The sequence below is a fragment of the Catharus ustulatus genome, chromosome 11 (assembly GCF_009819885.2).
Source record: "Catharus ustulatus isolate bCatUst1 chromosome 11, bCatUst1.pri.v2, whole genome shotgun sequence".
NCBI classification, from domain to species: domain Eukaryota; kingdom Metazoa; phylum Chordata; class Aves; order Passeriformes; family Turdidae; genus Catharus; species Catharus ustulatus.
The window spans coordinates 13,977,686-13,998,877 of NC_046231.1; the positions used below are offsets into that span (position 1 = coordinate 13,977,686).

The window sequence follows — 21,192 nt, forward strand, 5'->3', positions numbered from 1 at the left end:
TCAAACTTATATCCTTCAACAGCTCATCCATGACACAGGCTGCATAGGAGCAGAGCTTTGTTTTTTAGGGTCCAGGGTGGCTGGGATAAGGATATGGGGTCTGAGTGAGCAGTGACATCACCAACTGTTGGGCTCAGGCCAGAGAGGTGGTGCTGGGGCTCTGCTGCTGGGCACCCAGGTTGGCACAGGGCCAGGTCCTGCTCCTGCCCTAGTGAGGGGACATTAACCACAGCTGGGGGCTGGTGCCTGGCCCAGGAGAGGAGGAGAGAGCAGAGCCTCTTCTGGGCCCAGCAACCCTCTCATTCCCTCCTCTCTTGACCCCACCAATGCTCAGGTTTGGGTGCAGGCAAAGCTACAGTAGACAAGGCTATCAGAAGAAAACCACCAAGCAGATTTGATGCATGATTTTTATTGACTTTAAAAAAACCAGTTGGTTTAAGACAGTTGTGTGCAGAAGTACCCATGTACACAGAGGCTACGGGCCAAGCTGCCCGCCTGCTCCTAGCCCTAGGTCGGAGCACAGGTCTCTCCCTCTCCCAGTGGGGCAGGAGGTGCTCAGATCAGGTACTGTGTGATGCAGACAACCTCTGCCAGGTGGGCCAGCCCAGGCACCTCCTCCCTGCCTGGCCCCTGCCCGTAGCCTGTGCCTACATCTCCTCTATGTACAGTACAGTGGTGCGCCGGCCGTGCAGCACGCGCCTGCCTGCGGCCGCCCTGCCAGAGAGACACGAGTGGTCGCGAGTCCTAGTGGGACAGCTTAAATAAAAAATAATAATATAATAATAATTAAAACAACAGAGAAAAGGGGAGTAGGGGAAGGAAGTTAGCAAAAAAAAAAATACTGTCAGGGCAGCCAGGAGCCGCGAGCACACCTGACACTGGATGCCAGTACTGTGCTGCAGGAGGGGTCGGTACCTGGGTTTGGTACCCAGCGTCTCCGCTCACCCTGTGATTGTCAGGCCTGGCCCTGCTCAGTTGCAACAGGAGCTGGTCCAACCTCATCACACTGGATTTGACCATTCTAGCCACCAGCATGGTGGCCTGGATGTGTCCCTCTCTCCCGGCAGCACTAAGATCCAGCGTGGTGCAAGGAGGGAAGTGGGTACAACTGCCAGATCCATCGGCCATGTCCCTGCCCAGCATGGGCACAGCCTGGTGTCGCCGATGGGAGATGGTCAAGGCACTCATTGTTGCTCATGGTTTTGTGGTTTTTAATTTTCTTCCCCGTAAAAAAAACCACAAAACTAAAAATCAGCAAAAAACACCCAGGAAGGTGGAGAGCAGGGTTTGCAGCAGTCTGTGTCCTGGGGCTTGGGGCTGCCTGCACCAGGGTGGCTCCACTTCTACAGACCAAAACACATCACACAACTCCAGTTTAAATCCCTGCAGACAGAAAAGCTGAATTTCCCCAGCCCAGGGGCTGCTGACTTGCCAGCTCCAGGTGACCACCCCATACCCTCCACCAGTTGTGTTTTACAATTGCAGAGAAACCTCAAAAAAATAAAAGGAAGCCCTGAAAAACAACCAAACCGAACTGGAGAAACAGGTAAGAGGCTGCTACAGCAACGCCAGATACAAAAGGGTAAAAAAATCTCCCAAAAAACCCTACAGTGATTGTTCCTCAAATTAACTATTGCAACCAGGCAGAAAGGGCAGACCTTCCCCAGAACTGCCCCATAGCCCCTGCTCCACTCAGCACTGGCTGTGCAAGAGGAGGGTCCCTCTCTGGAGGACCTTTTCCATGGTTGCCTTTTTCTTGAGCTTTCCAGCATCTCCTAAAAAAAAGCAACCCCACCTGATTGACCCAAAGAAAGTGGTTTTAGTGACACCTCTGGGGAGGCAGTTTCCTTCAGCATCTCCCCAACCCATGTCATAGGCTGCCTGTCCAGCCTGGGAAGCCCTGGGGACTCCGAGGGCACCAGCTGTACCAGACTGGTGTAAACCAAGTGCCACCCTGGCAAAAGAAGCAAAGACTTTGGGATTTCAGCTTCTCACTAGAGCTGTTTAGAGCAACACAAAAGCAAAAGCACAGTTCACTCACCCACTAATCTCTGATTGGTTTTTTCCCCAGCCTGAAAGCAAAGGAAATCCTGTCTTCTTGACCCTGCTGCATACCACAACCCCTTGAGCGTCCTACAACTGCTTGCAGAGCTCAGCCGGAGTGGCAGGCTGCTGCTTGTGTAAGTATCTTAGCTGCTTCCTGTGCAGTCATTCCTGAAATCTGTCCTACCCTTCCCCAGTCCTCAGGTAGAAGAGCAGGATGCTGCACCCCAAAGCTGAGATTCCTCTTCATCTCCCTGCACAGCTGTGCCAGCAGTCACCAGCCTGCAGCAGAGCATCAGCAATGGTTGGTTTCCTGAAGCTTCTGGCTCCCCACCATGGATCCATGTGCTGGGACCTCCCTCTGTGCCAGGAGCCTTTCCTGGAGAAACGACGGCATCGGCTGCCCCAGGGTCGTAAAAGAAAAATACCAAAATAAAGGAAAAAAGAAGCAGCTGGTTCCACTGGTGAGGCTGCGCAGCCGCCACAGCTCCCTCAGCCCCCTCGGCCTGGACGCGATGCTTGAGGGGTTCCCCAAAGTCACGCAGCTTTGGGGCGGGGGGGGTTGTCTTGTTTTAAAAAGAGCAGCATTTGGTTTGACTGTTGAGAGATGCAAGGCGGCCACCCCGCCGCCTGGTAAGTCACTGATTGTGTTTATAAATCCTTTCTCAGCTGGGTTTCTTAATAATAATAATAATAATTAAAAAAAAAGCAAAAAGTCTCCTTTAGCTCTGAACCTGATTGGCTGCTGGAGGCACCAAATGCCACCGCGGTGGCTCTGTCAGCAATGCGGAACTGTGCTGCCCGTCGCTGCTCATTGCCTGAGGCCACCAGGGAGACCCTCACCCTCTGCCCCTGCAGGCAGCAGGACCTGCTGGAGCAGGGAGCCAGAGACTCAGCCCTCAGTTTCCCCGGTAAACCTCGATCTTGCTGGTTTTGGCCAGCATGTCGATGATGTGTGCCTCAAAATCGGCATCATGCACCCCCGTCTTCCGGAACTCCCCGGCGTAGCGGTTGTTCTCCCAGTAGTGGTGCCAGTTCCCCCGGCTGTCAGCACCGAACCCAAAGACGTTCACCTGCAGTAGCAAGGGAGGGAGTGAGCCAGAACCCCCCACCTGGCTGGGACCCTTTTCTCAGCAACCCCTGCACTGCTGGGGTGATTTTCAAAGGTGCCCATCCATGTGCACAGCCTTCCCACCACTTGAGGGTGCCAATCACTGTGGTGTCAAGCAACCAGAGTTGACTGCTGCAGATTGACCCAAAGAATCTGCCTCCTTCCTTAACCCTGCAAGGTTCAGGACCTCAGCAAACCCACTCCGTGCCAACCAGGAGTTGAAGGAGACATCACCCACCTCATCACAGACATGGAGGGCAAAGAAGAGCACCAGCATGCCAGTGGAGGGGTAACGCCCATGATGTTCCGTCCAGCGGTCGTGGATGTACTTGAAGAAGGCAGGATTGTAGATCTGCACCTGGTAGGACAGACCAGAGTTAGCACAGGAGCCCCAGCCATGCTCCCTTTGGCATCATCACACCATCAAGGAGCACTAGGAACCCTAAGGAATGATGAGGTGACGGGGCCATAGCCGTACAGGTGCTCATGGCAGTGACAGGCATGAGCCCCACATACCTTTTCTTTGTCCACACGCAGAAAAGGCTTCACAGGTGCGTATGTGCTGCGAAAAGACCAGAGAAGCAGGTGAGTTCTTGGGGGTCCCATGCCCCCAACCCCAGCCTGAGTTGCCAAGAGGTGCTTTTTGAGGGAGGAACAAATTAATCCCCACTGCTCCCAGGAGAGCTCTCCTCGAGCTAGATGAGCCACCAGCCTGGTGCTGCCAGTGCCCACTGGGTACTTACAACCTGATCTGGCCGGTGGAGAGGGCACTGGCGATCCAGAGCAGGTCCAGGGTTTTGAAGGGCACGAGCACAAAGCTGACATTGGCAGGAAGGTTCTTGGCACTCTCGGGATACATGAAGTGATGTGTGGTCCGACCACCCACATCGCCCTCAAAGCCCACTGTGGGAGCCTGGTTCATCCTGGGGAAGAGAGCAGGGAGGATGATACCAGCCTCCCAATGCCCTGTGCCTTGCAGATAACATGGGTGATCCCCATGAGGAGTTGAATGCTGCCAAGCAGCAGTTTCCCACCCAGGGGAGGTGGCAAGGCTGGACTCGCTCCCACTCATCCCAGTACCCAGTAGTACCATCACCCCATGTCTCTGTGCTGCCCGGGTGGGCAGGTCCCTGGCAGTGCTCTCTGGGGCTCACCGCATCACAAAGTCGTGCCCGTCGATTTCTGGCCCGTAACCAGAGCCGCGTAGGTTGCCGGAGTTGCCAACCACGGCACAGCGGCGGCAGCGGCGCGGGTCACGGGAGCGGTAGGGATCCTCGCCCGGCACGATCTGGAAGAGCTTGCTCAGGACCTCGTGGGTGTTGTGGGACTTGAACTGGGGCTGCAGCATCTGCAAGGAGGGAAGGGGCGCAGGGGGAAATCAGCCAGTGCTTCCTCCTTGGTGGAGGAGAAACCTCGGCACTCCCGTCCCTGCGCTCACCATCCACCACCTCTGGACGTCGGGCGGTAGGTCCATGTTCTCCTTGGTCCACACTGGGGACACGGTGCCGTCATAGCGCCCGTCAAACCAGTCGGCGGCCCCGGGCTCCTCGGCCGGGCAGCGGCGACAGGAGCAGCCCCGGAGGTACGGCCCCCCTTTGCTGAGCCGCTGCATCCCAGCATAGCCGGGCACCAGCTTCACCCGGTGGATGCCGCCCAGCCCGCCGGGGTCCAGGTAGGCGATGCTGTGGTGGGAGTAGGTGAAGAGGAGGGACATGACGAAGACGAGCAGGAAGGCGGTCGAGAGGAAGCAGAAGCGCAACGAGCACTTCATGGTCGTCGGGTGGCTGAGCCGGGGACGGCGCCCGCTCCGGCATAGGGCGCGGGCATAGGGCGCGGGAGGGCGTCAGCCGGCCAGCGAGGCTCCCTGCAGGAACCAGAGCTGTAACTCCCCGCGGTGGCGGTGTGGCGACGGGGATGTAGAGCCCCCCAGGACCCACCGCACCGGGTTCCTACCTGCTGGGCTGCACCTTTCCATCCGCGTTGTCCGGCCGCGGCGAGGGCCCCCGGTGGCTCCACGTGCCAGGCAGGGAGCATCTGCTGCGGGGTCCGGCACAGCTCGGCGCGCCGGTCTCAGCCGCGGCACCGCGCCCCGGCGGCTCCTCCGGGTCCCGGCCCCGGCTGGCGCTCAGCTGCGACGGTGCTCATCATCCCCGGGGTTTAGCTGATCCGCTGGCACGCTGCCCTCAGCCGCTGGCTCGGGAACACGGCCACCACGACACCGGCCTGGAGCGGGAAGGAGGGGACGGCGGGTCAAGGGGTGGCGACAGAGACAGCAGAGCTGAGGGGCTGCGCCGAGCAGGAGGAGGGTGCCGGCGGCTGAGGATTTTATTCCTCACTGAACGCCCCAAGATGCCTCCCAGCCCGTCCCAAGCACGGGGCTGCAGGGTACGAGCCATCCCCGAAGAGGACAAGCAGGCGCAGGGAGCTGAGCTGCCGGTAATCGCTATTCGTGCCCGGGGAACTCGCAGCAGCTCCCGGACTGTGCCCTCCCTGTCTCTGCCAGACAAAGGCTCAGCCATGAACTCGCCTCCGGAGCCAAACAAGCGGCTCCTTTCTGTAGGCTCAATTCTCCTTCTCTATCTGGCCATAAGCAGCCCCTCCAAACGCTCTTCGCCGGCTGCCGACACAGCCGGGAAACAGCCGCTCCGCAGCCTGATGGGCACCCCGGGGACGGACGCTGGCGACTGTCCCCCCGCGAGTGGCAGCGTCCCTTGGGGAAGGTCACTCGCTCGCTCGTGATCCCGGCGGGTAAAAATAGCCAGGGCAGAGGTGCTGGCGCCTGCGCCCGGGAGGGGCGGGAGGAGCGGCCAAGCCCCTCGAGCAGGGGGGCGGACAAAGCCAGACAGCGCTCCTTGGCCAAATTAAAAAAAAAAAAAAAAAAAAAAGAGGTTGTAAATCCCCTTTTAACGCAGTCACTAAGCTGGGGCAGGATCCAGAATCCCAGGGGTTTGGAGACGTGACCTCCCTTCCATCCCTTTTTGGGAAGGGGGTGACCCTGCAGAGGCATCACCACCACCCTGGCCCCAATTAAGCCGGTGCTGAGGCGGGCAGCAGTAATTAGGAGCTGGCAGGCACCAGGATCCTTCTTCCCTAGGAAAAAACATCTTCTGGAAGATGCTGGCTTGCTTTCCAGGAACAGACTTGTTAAGCCCCCAAAAACCTCCTTGTTGGGATGGGAGGAGAACATGGACCCCAAAGGCTCCCCCAGCCCATTGCACTGCCAGGAATGAACTACTCCTGCCCAAGCCATTAACCCCCTGTCAAATATTTGTTCAAGCGGGGACAGTCTTTAACGGGAAGAGCCAAAAACCGAAGGCACATCCCAGTTCAAGTGTTTTCCTGGCAGGGAATTTTAACACGCCTACATGGCACACGCATGGCCAGCAGTGACTGCAACCAGTTCCTTGGGCTGCTGCCAGCAAAAAAACCAGGGTGGTTGTTAAACAGAGGGTTTGCATTTAGGGAGTTTGGGATAAAGCCAGTTAAAAGCTGTAACACCCCCTCACCCCCCAGATGCAAAACGCTGGAAAGATCTGTAGGTAAAAGGCAAGTGTGGGTTTTTTTCAGCTATGATACGGCAGGGCCACCAAGCAGGATGGGCTGATCCCCCTTCCCTGCTCCCGCTGCTTACCATCCCACGGGGCTTTTTAAAGGCTAAAGGAAATGAGCTGTCACGTGCTTGTGTTATTTTTGTTCCTGGTGAAAGGGGGAAAATCCCTTTCCGGCTCCCCAGCCCAGCCTGGTCCTGCTTGATACATCCCAGCCCTGACACCATCTGGAGCTCATTTTGTACAGCCCCCATCCTGGGGCCTCCTGGAGCTGCCCCTGACCACAGCGGGGGGAAAGCCCCCCTCCAGCCCAGCTCATGCGCGGTAAAAGAAGCCTTAAATCCCAGCGGCTGGTTTGAGTCATCATTTTCCTAGCAGGAGCTGGCAGCTATTTCCATCTGCACTGGTTCTTACAGCCCCCAGCAGGGTCAGGGCACCCACACATACAAACATACCCCAGCAGTATCCATGCCCTCCCTGCCCAGTCCTAATCCAACCCGCCTCCACAAATAAAACCCCACTTGAAGGAGCTTTTGGCATCAGATTTGTGTATTTCCTTCTTAAAATAATAAGGGATTTCAGGATTTCTTCTGTGGTGAACAAGCTTGACAAGTCAATGATGCCACTAAATGCCCTTCCATTCCCAAATTCATCCCCAGGATCCCAAATTGCCTCCTGAGGACCATGTACTCATCAAACACAAGTTTCTCTTTGATTGCAGGAGATAATGAAGCGAGGCTATTAAAAGGTCCTGGCAAATTGCTCTGCTGCTTTTACAGGTGGATGGTTTTTTCCAATCATATAATCTTTCATTTCAGGATGAATGCTGGAGTGATGTGACTGACAGCCTCAGGGCCTGGAGGATGCCTGCCCTTCCCTGTCAGATAAAACACCATCGACACACCCCCACTCGGCAGCTTTAGGTCTCGGTGGCTTTGTTTGCTCGTTTCTAAGGTATCCTGGGGCTGTTAGTAGGAATTACCATACCAGTAAAGGGCAGGGTGGGCAAAGGAAGGAGCCATCACTGGGAGATGGGATGTCACCGTATTTGGGGCAGTGAGAGAAGGGGAGTGGAGGAGCAGTGGCAGCATTGTTGCACTGGCTGCTGCTCTTCCCCAGTATGAACGGTCTGAAAATTCCCCCAGGAGTCTCTGGGAAATGCCACCCTGTGTGACAAGGTGCTACTTATCCCATGATCACTGCGCAGACATCACTTCTGCCACCACCAAACCACTGGTGCCAGATCGGTGCATGGCTCTTGCAGCGGGGGGAAGCACACAGGACCCCCTTGGACTGGACTGGCATCTCTGTCATGGGTGGAAAACCTGAGAATTAGGTCTGAGTTTTTTTTGACAAGGAGGGAGCAGATCTGAGTCAGCCTTCTCCCACCTCCTTCAATGCCAGGCAGAAACAGTGAGTGGTGACCTATCCTTGTTTCAGGCACAACTTCAGTGAGCAGAATTACTACAGAAAGTCATAAAACCATTCTAATTTCTTTTTACCCATGGCCCAAGCGCTGCCAGAGGTTGCAGCCCCTGGGCAGGGTGCTGAGGAGCTGCTGGGCTCCATGGGGCCGTCAGCTCGCGTTAGCTTGGAACAGCGAGCGGGAATCTGCCGGGGGCAGCGCGGGAGGGCACGATAGCCTGTCCCTCTGCATCACTGGGCTTCCAAAGCCAAAGCAAGACTTGGCAAGAAAAGTGCAGTTAATTAAGAAGGTCCTTTCCTGCTTCACCCATCTAGAGGGATTATATTTTTCCCTTGATTTTTTTTCCTCCTTGGAAGCTGGAGGGGAGTGGGAGCAGGGAGCAGACCTGTTGTTGGCACAAGGACATTTCTCCCTTCCATGGGGTGATGCCATGAAGAGCTGATGGCTGGCAGTAGACAAGCACCAGGTATTACGAGAAGCCAATTTCATGCATTAAGCCATCACCACATCCCAACAGCAGGTAACTTACTCTTCATCCTTTTAATTAATCATACCCTTATCAGCCAGCTCAATCAGCTAATGGAGCCAAGTTAATTGGGTTTCCCATGTTTTAAACCCTACTTGCACCCCTGGCTGCCAATGGCAGCTATTCCAGCCTTTCCTTGTGTCTGGCCTCCAGAGGGTTATTTCAGGCTCATCCCTCAGCACTGGGATAGGGCCAGGAAAGAGCATGGAGGCCAAATCCCCAGTACAGAGCTGGGATGGAGCCAGCCACGGTGAGGCCATTTCCTATGGGATTTAGGGGCGCAGGAGAGTGCCAGCAGTGGGAAAACAGAATGGAATGCTTCCGCCCTTGCTGATGGTGGGATGGGCTTGCAGGGACTGGTTCAGTAGCATCCCAAGCCCCTTGGCTCAACCACAGTGGGACCCTCAGGGAACTGCACCAGCCTGAACAACTAACCCAGCAGAACAGAGGAGGCAGAGTCCAGGGCTTGCCACCTACCACTGCTTACTCTTCTCTCCCATCCTTGCCCCAGTTCCCTGTGCAAAGCCATCTGGTCCCATGAGGAGCCAGCTCTCCACTGCTGGCCACATTTCTGTCTTATCCTCCCACAGCTGCAGGCTGGGTTCAGCAGGGTCTGCCTGGTCCCCATCCTCCTTTCTGCCTGCTACAGCAGAGCTGCACCCCACAGACACCCCTGAACCAGTCTTCCTGCAGCCCCAGCTGCCTGTGAAGATGTGGCCACACTGCAGGCAGACGCCTGCTCCTCTTTCACCACCAGCATCCGGTGAGCTGCCAGCAGCACCCGGAGCCTCCCCGCCGGCTGGGAAGGAAACACTTCTCTCCACCACTGCTGCTGGTTTTACCAGCCTGGACCCGTTAGGTTCATGCCTGATGCCTCACCAGGAAAATATGTGCAGGAGTGCAGGACAGGCGGATGCTGCACCAGGAGGAGCTGCTGCCGGCTGTGGCCCTCTGCCCGGGGAAGGCGAGCTGGGACACGGGGGCCCTGCACTTCCCTGTTTTCCTCCCTGGATCTCACCTGCGCAGAGAAAGGTTCTCTCTCCTTTGGCTTTTGAGGGCTGTTTGATGGGTGCTGTACTCACAGCCGCCCTCTCTCCCCCAGGGCACAACCCAAGCTGAGAACTGCAACCTTGGCACAGGCTGCAGGTGGCCCCATAAAGACACCCAGCTTTGCTCTGCCTGCGGGCAGCACTGAAAGGACATTGAACTCGTTAGGGAAATTGCACCTATGAGATTGCATTGCAGGGAAGTTACAAAAGGCTCCCCAGGCCGGAGGGTATAAATCCCAGCACAGCCCAGTTACAGCCAAGAACTCCTATTAAATGTAAAATTAGAGCAGTTCCACTGGTAGGGCCCCTGACTTCTCTCCATTAGCTGGGGCTCTGCTCAGACACCTGGGGAGAAGGGGGAGCATTTGCAGCTTCCTAATTAGCCCAATTACGGCTGCAGATCAAAAGTCCTTTGCTGGGGACACGGTGGCACCCGGAGCAAAGTGACTGCAGCTTGTTCTGGTTTCCCAAGAGCAACTGTTGAGGGTGTTATTTTAGACCTAAAACACTGAACTATCCATCCCATAAGAAAAAAAAACCCAACAAACTATACATCACACATGCATATATATATATACACACATTTACCACTCGTCCATGTGCAGTTTTGGGGGTATCCTTGGGAACTTTGCCTTGGACCTGGGACCCAAATCACCTGCACTTTCCAAAAAAAAACTGCCAGTGGAAGATGCCAGTGGCAAAGAGCGACAGGAAGCCAAGAGATATCCCCGAGCCCAGTAGGGCAGGGAGGGGAGGTTCCCAGCCTCTCCCATCACATCCCAGCCCCGCGGGGTCAGGCGGGCTCTGATAAAGCCTGGCTCATGAAGAAGCACTGAAGCCGGCCAAGCCACCGGAGAGCAATTAGCAGCTTGCAATCGTGCAAAAATTAAATGCAACGGGAGGAGATGAAAGTCATGGAGCTGCCGGGACCTCGGCGTGCCAAGCTGGGCGGCATCCGGCGTGCCTGGAGCCCGCGGCAAAAACCACCGAGCCCTCAGTGCCATGGGAGCCTTTCCCCAAAAAGCGCTAGTTTGGAGCTTGTTCGGGCAGGAACATTCAAGCGTTCCCGCAGCATGCGGCTGTCCCTGCCCGCTCTCCGTGCCTGCCTCCGGCGCCGGCGAGGCGTGGGCGGCGAGCGGAGCGGCCCCGCGGTTCCCGAGGACCGCCATGAGCTCCTCGCGGCACAGGGAAGCGCTTGGGATGGACACAGCCGGCAGCGGGGCCGCTGTGGCTGCCAGATGGGGACAGACAGACAGACAGACAGACGGGCACGCGGCGGGCGGCGGGGGATGGCGGCGGGCAAGGCACCCCCCAGCGCAGCCCTCCCCGCTGAGGCCGCGATCTGATACAAGGGGGGAAAAGAGGAAGGAAGGGTAAACCAAGCCCCAAGCGCTTTGGAACTTCCCGTTGGCGCTCACTGCCTTGGCCACGATGTGGCCGGGGCGGCTGCTCAGGGCTGGGAAAAGGAGAGCCCGAGATAACGCAGGGCAAAATTGCCTTCACCAGCTCAAAGCCCACATGTGTTCCTGGAGGGAGGCTCAGCAAGTCTGGGGGTTTGGTGTGTTTGGTTCCCCCGGCCATGCTTTGTGATTGTTGGCAGCAGGCGGGGAAGTGGCCCTTCCTGCAGTCTGAGCTGCACATCGCCCAAGTGCCATCCTCCCCCCGATATTTTCCTGCTGGGGAAGCCCTCACTCTGGGGAAATATTTGGGAGCTTTGGAATAAGCGCTCTGAGTCTGCAGCTGGAGCCTGAGCAAAACCTCGCCTTCCTCCTGCGCCAGCAGCACTTAATCCCCAGGCATGTGTGGGGACCCCTTGAATCGCCAGGCCCTGAAATACAGGCTCCGGTATCAATCCCACTCTGTCGGCTGTGCTTCAGCCAGGGAAACACCCTGAAACAATGGGACAGGCACACCGGTAAGGTCTCACACCGATGCCCGCGTTAATACCACCCCACACACACACACAGAAGCAGGCAAGGGACATCCCCTGCTCGGTGACACATTTTCTGCCCTGTCCCCAGGGACGCTCAGGCTGTTTGTGAAATCCTGGCTGCCACTACCCATGCAATGGATGCCGTGTGTCACGCAGCCATGTGGCACACTGCTGCTGAGGGACCTTCCATGCACACTGGCACTGGTGGGGACTGGGGCCACTCGCAGCCAGCCCTCCCACCATGGTCCCCCGGCTGTGCTTTCATGATCCCAGGGCACACGGCTGGAGGGGAGCCCATCAGCCCCACACCCCGGCTAGGGCCAGCATCCTCCCCGGGGCGAGCACATCCTCCCCGGGCAGCATCCTGGAGCTGCTCCCCGGAGCTGCACCCGCGGCTGGGGCCAGCACATCCTCCCTGGGGACAGCACCGCAGGGCCCGGGCCAGCACTCCGGACCAGCGCGACCTCCTGGACCCGAACCCAGTGTAACCCGGGGGGATGCTCCCCGCAGCCAGCATCCAGCACCGGGAGCAGCACCCAGAACCGGGACTGCACCCCGGATAGGGACAACACATCCTCCTGGGGCAGTTCAGTACCCATTGCATCCCGGGTGGATACTCCCAGCCCCGAGACCCGCACCCAGCCCCGGGACCTGCCCTCAGCACCGGGACCAGCAACCGGGACCACCACACCGGGGATGAGCCCAACGCATCCCGCGTGGGCGCTCCCCGAGGCCAGCTCCCAGCGCCGGGACCAGCCCGCAGCAGCGGGGCAGCTCCCGGGCGGGCTTCCCCGCCGCCGCCCGCTACCCCCGCCGCCTCCCCGGGACCGGCATCCCGAGCCGAGCCGGGCCGTGCCCGCACCCCCCGCCTCGGGCCCGCTCTCCGCCGCGGTACCTGGCTCAGCTCCGGCATGGCCCCGCCGCCGGGCTCACCCGGGCCCCGCCGCCACCGCCCTCCGCGCCGTGCGGAGCCGTGCCGTGCCGTGCCGCGCGGGGCGGGGGGCAGGGCCCGGCAGGCTGGGAGATGTAGTCCTGAGCCGCCCGGCGGGGCTTGTGGGACTTGTAGGAGCCGAAAGGGGCCGCCTGCTCCCACTCTCCCACTGGCATCTCGGGAATCTACCCCAGTGCCCAGCCTCACATGGACACTCCAGCATCGCCATTCCCGGTACTCATCCACCGGGATCAACCCCGCTACCCACCCGGCGCATCGGCAGCCCCCTGAGCAGCCCCGGTACCCAGAGAGATACCCAGCTCGGTACCCATCCCAGTACCCACCCGGCACACTGGCATCTCCGGACATCGGCACCCCAGTACCTATCCCCCGTTATCCACCCCGGTATCCGCCCGGAGCGCCGGCATCTCCCGCTGCCCTCCCTGGTACCCATTTCGGTGCCCGCCCCGGCACCCACCCCAGTGCATCGGCACCCCCCAGTACCCATCCCGATCGCACCCCAGCACCCTCCGGGCACCCACCCTGGCAACCACCGGGAACCGGCACCAGCGCCCACCGCCCGGGCACCCCTTCTCTCTGCAGAGAACCCTGCGGGGAGCCGGACTAGCGACCGGGGTGATCCAGGGCACTTAGGGGTACGCACCGCCGCTGGGACACATTTTAGGGTATAAAACGTGAAATCCCCATTCTCCCTTTGCAAGTCCCTGGGATGGGGGCAAGGGGGAAGCAGCACAGTGGTGATGAGCTGTGCCTTTTTAGGGGGGGGCGTGCCTCGCCGCGCAGTGCGCGCTGGGTATTGTAGTCCCTCAGCCACGAGCGCCCCGGAGCGGCTGCAGGGAGTGGACTAAACATCCCAGCAGGCCCCGCGGCGCAGGCTGGGGGCGGAGGAGGTTCTTATGGCGACGCAGTGGAGCGCTCTGCTCCTCACCTGCCGGCGGGGCCATGGCGGCGTGTCCGCCCTGCAGCGAGGCAAGTGGCAGTGGCAGGGCGGGCACCCTTTCTCCCTCCCCGCGTGCGGCTGCGGGACCGGCTCTCAACGCCGCCCGTCTCTCGTTTGGCAGAGCTGGAGGTGCGGCGGCTGCGGGGCGGGCTGGGCCCGCGCCCCCCCGCGCTGCTCCTGGCCGTGGAGGACCCCTGGGCCCACCTGGGCAGCGGCGGTGCCACCCTGAACGCTTTGCTGGTGGCGGCCGAGCACCTCAGCGCCCGGGCCGGATACACGGTGAGAGGTGACAGCCTCTGCTGGGTCCAGGGAGGCTGGAGTCCGGAGGGGACGCTGGAGGTGAGGGGGGTGCCTGTCCTGTCCCCACTGACTGTCCTCTCCCAGGTGGTGACCGCTGACGTGCTGAGGGACGCCCGCATCCTCATCTTGCACATGGTGAGAGCCGACCTGCAGCCCAGCACGGGACCTGTCATTGCAGCCGCTCCCTCCCGGTGACCCCCCGTATTCTCCATCCCACCAGGGCCGTGACTTCTCCTTCGATGACTGTGGCCGTGCCTTCACCTGCCTGCCCGCCGAGGAGCCCGGTGCCGCAGCCGAAGCGCTGGTCTGCAACCTGGACAGCCTGCTGGGGACCATGACACACCGGGTCTGTGTAGCTTGGGGATGGGGCCCTGGGGATGGGTTTGGCTCCCAGCACGATGAAAACGGTGCTGAGTTCCTGGGCTCCTTTCCTGCCGTCCCTGGACACATACTCCTTCTCTTGGCAGCTCTGTGTGGGCTCCCCACCTGGTGTCTGGGTCTGCAGCACTGACATGCTCCTCACTGTGCCCTCAACACCAGGTGAGTGGATACCAACCTTGCTTCCAGCACCAGCATGGGACAGGGTTCAGGGAACCATCAGCATAGCTGATTCAGCCTGTGCTGTGCTCCCATGAGGGTTTGGATGCTCAGCTATTGCTGTCCTGTGCGTGGTTGGGAGCGTCCACTGTGCCTGCAGTGAGGTGGCCAAAGTTGGATGCTGTTGCCACTTTCGCTGCTGTGGTTCAGGTTTTCAGGCAGTTGTGCCCAGTGTGAGTACATGCACTGCCCCAGTGGGAACTGGTCTCTGTCCCTCCCCCCAGGGATCAACTGGGATGGCTTCCAGGGCGTCCGAGTGATTGCAGTGCCTGGGAGCCCAGCATATGCCAGGAACCATGGGGTCTACCTCACCAATGAGCAGGTTGGGGCAGCTCCCCCTTCAAGAGGCATCCCTTGGAGGTGCAGGGATCCCTAGTCCTTGGATCTCTTGGGTGCTGAAGTCTCAGCCCTGCTGTGGCTGCTTGCCTTGGGGTTTCCTGAAGAGCTCACTGGGGTGGTTTTGCTCCCAGGGGCTGGTACATGACATTGTCTACAAAGGCACGGAGGCCCAGATCCAGCAGTGTGCAGGGCCGGATGGCACCGTCCCACTGGTACAGCACGACTCGGGGATTGGTGACCCCCTGCCAGCCCCATCCCTTGTGTCACCACGGCTGCAGCCTCAGCCCTGATGTGCCTGGCAGGTCTGTGGGATTGTTTTCTTCTCCTCGGATGCTGCCGAGCAGCTTCTGGCCACCCACGTCATCCCTCCTCTGGATGCCTGCACCTACATGGGGCTGGACTCGGGGGCACCACCCATCCAGGTGACAGCCCCTCTGTGGGGGATGGGACCCTTTGCCACACAGGTGCCACTTCTGGGCATCTCTGTAGGGTCTGTTTGCCCTCACGCTGCGAGATTTGAGTGGGAGAGGTAATGGAAGGGAGCACCCAGTAGCAGGGTGGGGTTCAGGTTGGCTGGACCCACCAAGTCGCTTCTCTCCTCAGCTCTCCCTCTTCTTCGACATTGTGCTGTGCATGGCTGGGGGGATGACAGAGGAAGATTTTGTGAAGGGTGGTGGCGATGCCAGCGTGAGGAACGCCCGCTCCGTGCTGTGGACAGCTCTCCGTGGCTTCCCTCTTAGCATGGGTGAGTGCTTCCTTCCAAATTCTGTGTCCCTGTGCAGGCAGTTGTAACTGGATGATCTTTAATGTTCCTTCCATCCCCAACCACTGTATGATTCCCTGCTGCAATGAGTGCATGTGATGTCACCCATTCCTGTGCCCTTTTCCCTGCATGGGGAGAGATGGGGTGATCAGGGCCTGACCGTCATCTGTGTCTCCCCACAGCTGGGGGTCCCCAGGTCTTCACTCCCCACCCCTTCAACTGGGGCTGTTCAGCCCAGCTCACATGAATGTCAGACACACCCACTTTTTTTTGTCAATGTGCTAAAAGCTCTCCTGTCCCCCCAAGCCTGCATTCCCAACGCGTCCTATGACTACATGAGTGCCTCTGCGAGTGACCACATCCGCAGCCTGACTGTCCTACCTGGCTCTGCCAGCCACCTCCGCTTCTGCAAGACAGCCCATTCCCACGTAGATGTATGTCCTTCCATCCCCAACCTTTCTCATGCACGTGTTTTGGGGGTTGCTCAGGGCTGTGTGCCCAGACCCTGGTCCCACATATCTCTGTGCCCTTGGTAGCAACCCTGTCTCCTGGAGGATGGCTCTTCGGTCACCAACTGCCTGCTGGAAGGAGCTGTGCAGCTGGCAGCCGGCAGTGTCATCCAGCACAGTCACCTCCAGGTACATGGCTAGGATGGGGGTGATGCACAGCTCCCGGTGCACTGAATGGGCAGCAGGGTGACATGTTGCTGCCTAGGATGGAGGAACCACAGCTGTGAGATTTGGGGTGCCCTTCCTCTTTGGGGCTGCCTTCTGGCTGGTGCTAGGCACCCTGGTGGCTGTCACCCTCTGCAAACAAGGGGATAAGGCTGTCACTTTCTGTCCTGTCCTGAGCTTGGAACTGGGGCAGACCCTCTCCTTTGGGGGCTCTTTATGGCTATGAGCCCTGGAGGCTGTTGCCTGGCTTGAATTTCTGTTGTCTGTGTTTCTGCAGCCTTGTGACAAAATTACATCCTGCCACCTGGCTTGTGGTGGCTCCAGCATGTCTCTCAGGGTGGTTGTCCCATTCCAAGGTCGGGATTTGGCTCTGATCTGGGGATCAGCCGTGCTTGATCCATGTTTCTTCTTCCTCAGGGTCCCCTGGTGATCGGTTCTGGCTGCCTCCTCTCGGGCCTCAACGTGGACTCCTCACCAGCCCTGCGGGGCTGTCCCCTGCGTGATATTGTCCTGCAGGGCCACCACGTCCGGCTGCGTGACCTGCCCTGCCGCGTGTTCACTCTCACCGGCCGCCTTGACGACTGGCAGGTGCGGGGACAGTGAGGTCGCAAAGGGCTCCTAGAGAAGCCAAAGTGTGATCAGCACCTCTGTGTCCCTGCAGAGCCCTGTGGAAAAAGCCACCTACCTGAACATGCCCTGGGCTGAGTTTTTCCAACGGACGGGCATACGGTAGGTGCCACATGTCAGGATGGGAGAGGAGACCCATCTCCCAGAGGTGTCATAACCACCCCAGCCCATCCCAATTTCCAGCTCCCCTCATGGAAGGTGTCCTTGAGCTGGCCCAGGGCAGTGCTGATGTCTCTCCCCCCATCAGGGAAGGGGATCTTTGGGATGCTGAGATGCCACGGAGGACCCGCTGCCTGCTCAGCGCCCGGCTCTTCCCGGTGCTGCACGCCCGCGAGGAGCTGGGGCTGCAGGATGTGCTGTGGCTGCTCGGCCTGGCCACGGTGGCCAGTGAGCAGCTGGCACGCTGGCGGACAGCCTGGCGTATGTCCTGGCAGGAGCTGCTGCCCTGCCTGGACACGGAAGCTGAGCTGAATGCCCGCCAGGCCCTGTTCTTCCTGCAGGGCCAGCGCAAGGTGCGGCGCGTGCTGCTGGGGCGCCAGGACAGCAGCCTCCTGCCGCTTGCCCGCAGTGCAGTCCATGAGGGCTACCACAAGGCCTTGCTGGGCACGCTGGATGAGGGTGAGCTGGACTCAGGAGCTGCATCTCTGGTTATCAGAACTGTTCAGTGCTCCTCACCCCCTTCTGTGATCCCCCCACTATTGCAGGATGCCATGGGGATGTACCTGCAGGGCATCCAGCAAGCCTGGGTGGGTGCAAGCCATGCAAGTCCCGCTCCCCTGCAGATAGTTTATGGCAGAAGTGGACTGGTTGGGATGCAGCCTGCTGTGCTTTGCAGCCTCCTTTTATTTTATTTTCTAGTTGCTTCCACGGCCAGTGATGCTGGTATTGCAGCACGGGCACTTGCCTGTATTGCTGAGGTCCTGGGCTGCATGGCACAAGGTGAAGGGGGCTTGCGGAGTGGTCCTGCTGCCAACAGGGAGTGGGCCTCAGCTTTTGGGCTCCTGGAGAGCGGGGACATCGCTGGTGGTGTCCGGGAGCTGGCTGCTGAGCGGCAGAAGTGGATGAGCCGGTGAGGCTGGGGCTGGCAGGAGGCAGCTGGCCCATTCCAGGCACTGGTGCTGCCATGGAGATGTGGTAGTGGGCTTAGCATCTTTGTTATCCCAGGCCAGCTTTGCTGGTGAGAGCAGCTCGGCATTACGAGGGGGCCGAGCAGATCCTCGTCCGGCAGGCAGTGATGTCCTCGTGCCAGTTCATCACCGTGGAACAGGTGGAGCTGCCACCCTTGGGGCACTGGGTGCAGGTGGTGTGTCCAGCCCGCCTGGACCTCTCTGGTGAGCGTATTCCTTTAAGTTGGATGATCCTTGTCTCACCCCTGTGGTGCTGGGGGAAATGGAGTAAGGGTGCCCCAGGAGGCTGATGGTGAGTGTTGGCAGGTGGCTGGAGCGACACACCCCCCATCACCTATGAGCACGGGGGGGCTGTGGTGGACGTGGCAGTGCTGGTGGATGGGTGCCGACCCATTGGTGCCCGGGTGCGGCGCATTGCCCAGCCAGAGCTGCGCCTCGTCAGCCTCAGCGGGACACCACGGAGCGAGGTGGTGGCAGAGCTGGTGTGCCAGGAGCTGGAGCACTTACAGGACTACTGCCAGCCACATGCACCAGGTGAGGGGTCACCAGCCAGCCTGGCTCTGTACCTGCAATGTCCTGTTGATGCCAGAATGGCCCTTTTTAGGGCCAATGGGATGAGGGAGAAGGTAGCACAACCGGCATCAGCTTTACTTTTTTTTCAGGAGCCCTGCTCAAAGCTGCCTTTATCTGCACCCGGGTTGTGCAGTTCCCCTCACAGACACCCTTACGGGCCCAGCTGATGGAGAATTTTGGGGGTGGCTTTGAGGTGCACACCTGGTCCAAGTTGCCTCATGGGTCTGGCCTTGGTAGGTTTGCAGGGAAGGGGCTGGGCAGTCCCTCACTGGTGTGTGGGAGTCTCTCCTGCTGCCAGCACCAGGATGGGGTTTCTCCCTTGCTGCCCCCCAGCCCTCAGGGACACAACAGTGCCCACCTATGCTCCCTGCAGGCACCAGCAGCATCCTGGCAGGAGCAGTGATGGCATCCCTGTACCAGGCAGCAGGGAAGGCTGCCAGCACTGAGTCTCTTATCCATGATGTGCTGCATCTTGAGCAGAGGCTCACAACAGGTAGGGCCTGGGGGAGCAGCTGACCCACAAGGTAGGGGTCCCAGCAGTGACTGACAACCCTCTGCCCTGCAGGGGGTGGTTGGCAGGACCAGGTTGGTGGGCTCGTTCCTGGCATCAAAATCGGGAGGTCAAAGGCCCAGCTGCCACTCAGAGTGGAAGTGGAGCAGATCCTGGTCCCTGATGGTTTTACCCAGACTCTGAACAATCACCTGCTGCTGGTGTACACGGGGAAGACTCGTCTGGCCCGCAACCTGCTCCAGGTAATGCCTGGGTGCCTCAGGCTGGCTTCTGTTCCCCCTGTGGCCTTAAGTGGCATCCCTTTCACTTGTGCAGAGCTCTGCCACCCCAGAGGGAGCTGGCACCCAAAGGCCATGGGTGCAGCACTGCCTCCCCAGGTGCTGCCAGAGCCAGGAGGAGAGTGACAGGGACATTCTGTCCTCTTGCAGGATGTGGTGAGGAACTGGTATGCCAGGCTGCCCTCCATTGTGCAAAATGCTGATGCGCTGGTGAGCAATGCTGAGGAGTGTGCCCAGGCCTTGAGGCAAGGTGTGAGCCCCCTTCCCTGGGCCAGGTTGGCCCTTTTAACAGCTGAACAAACACAGAACTTTCCCAGGGAGTGGCTGTGTAGTCTTGTAGGGGAGAAAGCCTGGGGGGGAGGGTGCAGGTTCTTGCAGTTCAAAGCAGAAGCTTCAAATCCTCCCCCGAGCCCACCCTCACCAGGCAATACCCAAAATTCAAGCTTGAACAAAGATTTTGAGGAAGAGGGGGTTAGACATGCTGAATGTGATTGATTAGCAGTGCACCATTGGTGACAGGGCTGGGGGCCATGCCTGGTCAGTGCAGCAGGTTTATTTGGCTGCTGCAGAGAGAAAGCTGGAGCATTAAAGCAAGGAAATCCTCCCCCTGTGGAGGATTAAAAATAGCAACGTGACAGGGCTGGGGTTGCTTGCTCGGCCAGCAGAGCTGGAAGGAACTGGAAAAGAAGGCAGAATTTAGCTTGGGCTGAGCATGTTTCTGCCCTTTGGGTGACAAACAGAGACAAGTAATTTGCAATATTCCCTCCTCTGCAGGTGACCTACAGCTCCTTGGCAAGTGCCTGGACTGCTACTGGCAGCAGAAGAAGTGCATGGCCCCAGGCTGTGAGCCGCTGGCCGTTGGGCGCATGATGGACGCTCTGCGGCCCTACGTCTACGGGCAGTGCTTGGCTGGGGCTGGCGGTGGCGGCTTCCTTTACATCTTAACCAAAGCCCCTCAGCAGAAAGAGGCTTTGCACCAGATCCTGGCAGACACTGAGGTGAGCTGTGAACCCCCCACTGCTGAAGGCAGCTTGCAGCCAGCTTTATATAGAGCATGAGGAGCATCTCTCCCCACCACACATGGGGTGCGATTGCTTGTTGTTCAGTGCCCTCTCCCTGGGACTTTGGAGGGGAGAAGGGGTCTGTTGCTGGCTCCTGCCCCAATCTGTGACTCTGCTTTTCTAGGGACTGGGCAACTTCAGCATCCACAGCATCGAAGTGGACACAGGTGGTTTCTCTGTGGAGGTCGTGGGATGTGATATGAAGGACAGTGCTCACCCTGGAGGCGACAGGGCTGTGTGAAGGACTTCAGCCCTAGCCCATTCCTGGCAGATATCCAGAATAGGTGCAGGGAAATCCCCACTGCATTAGAGGCATCTTTTTCAGCCAGCTCCAGCAGGTGCCTCAGGTCTCTGTATGGCCTTTTTGTGCTGCTACTTGCCCCAAAAGCCAGAACCTGGAGAAGCTGTGACAAGTTGTGCAGGCAGGCAAAACTACCCCTGCTGGGTGGCCTTGCTGGAGGGACAGTTTGCTAGGGCCTCCAGCCTGATTTTGATGTTTCACTCCAGTTTTTACAGTTCTCCAAAGGGAACAAACTAGCATTTGTTATGCTGCATCTAGAAGGAACCTTCCTGCTCTTCCAGCAGCAGGGACCCAAGCTGCCTGTTCAGCATGCACTGCTCCTGCACCAGGGATGCAGCTGGATGTGGAATCAAGACCCTCTCCTGTCCTGAGGTACTGTTTCAGCAGTGAAATAGTGGATAGTGCAAGTGAGTTTCTAGTCCATGCAGTCTGTCTGAATAAAACAGTTTGTTCCCAGCACGTGTTTGTGCCCCTCTGTCCCTAGCAGGGCTGCTCCCTCTTCACAGGATAGCA

General features: G+C 59.0%; 2 protein-coding genes across 7 annotated transcripts; one reads left to right on the top strand and one right to left on the bottom strand.

Moving 5' to 3' along the window:
- Positions 1-393: 393 nt before the first annotated feature.
- Positions 394-13,305, bottom strand: ST3GAL2 (ST3 beta-galactoside alpha-2,3-sialyltransferase 2). Of its 2 annotated transcripts, none has more exons than XM_033069366.2 (8): positions 13,122-13,305; positions 5,108-5,377; positions 4,593-5,018; positions 4,309-4,502; positions 3,898-4,077; positions 3,671-3,716; positions 3,393-3,512; positions 394-3,116 (listed from the first exon to the last, which is right to left on the bottom strand). In XM_033069366.2, the coding sequence occupies exons 3-8, from the start codon at positions 4,923-4,925 to the stop codon at positions 2,943-2,945; spliced, it is 1,047 nt and encodes a 348-aa protein (XP_032925257.1). In that variant the 5' UTR covers positions 4,926-5,018; positions 5,108-5,377; positions 13,122-13,305; the 3' UTR covers positions 394-2,942. The 2 variants fall into 2 exon arrangements, with proteins under 2 accessions (XP_032925257.1, XP_032925255.1); XM_033069364.2 differs by lacking the exon at positions 13,122-13,305 and adding an exon at positions 12,532-12,589.
- A 166-nt stretch (positions 13,306-13,471) lies between these two features.
- Positions 13,472-21,135, top strand: FCSK (fucose kinase). 5 transcript variants are annotated; one of them, XM_033070149.2, is made up of 23 exons: positions 13,472-13,557; positions 13,650-13,807; positions 13,913-13,963; positions 14,049-14,174; positions 14,296-14,368; positions 14,650-14,747; positions 14,896-14,976; positions 15,067-15,186; positions 15,368-15,509; positions 15,834-15,961; positions 16,064-16,165; positions 16,619-16,789; positions 16,863-16,930; positions 17,076-17,446; positions 17,687-17,897; positions 17,993-18,159; positions 18,262-18,489; positions 18,618-18,761; positions 18,902-19,021; positions 19,094-19,281; positions 19,468-19,567; positions 20,092-20,315; positions 20,503-21,135. In XM_033070149.2, the coding sequence occupies exons 1-23, from the start codon at positions 13,485-13,487 to the stop codon at positions 20,617-20,619; spliced, it is 3,261 nt and encodes a 1,086-aa protein (XP_032926040.1). In that variant the 5' UTR covers positions 13,472-13,484; the 3' UTR covers positions 20,620-21,135. The 5 variants fall into 5 exon arrangements, with proteins under 5 accessions (XP_032926040.1, XP_042635579.1, XP_042635580.1 ...); XM_042779645.1 differs by lacking the exon at positions 20,503-21,135 and having other exon boundaries at positions 19,468-19,569; positions 20,092-20,285; XM_042779646.1 differs by lacking the exon at positions 20,503-21,135 and having other exon boundaries at positions 19,468-19,527; positions 20,092-20,285.
- Positions 21,136-21,192: the final 57 nt, after the last annotated feature.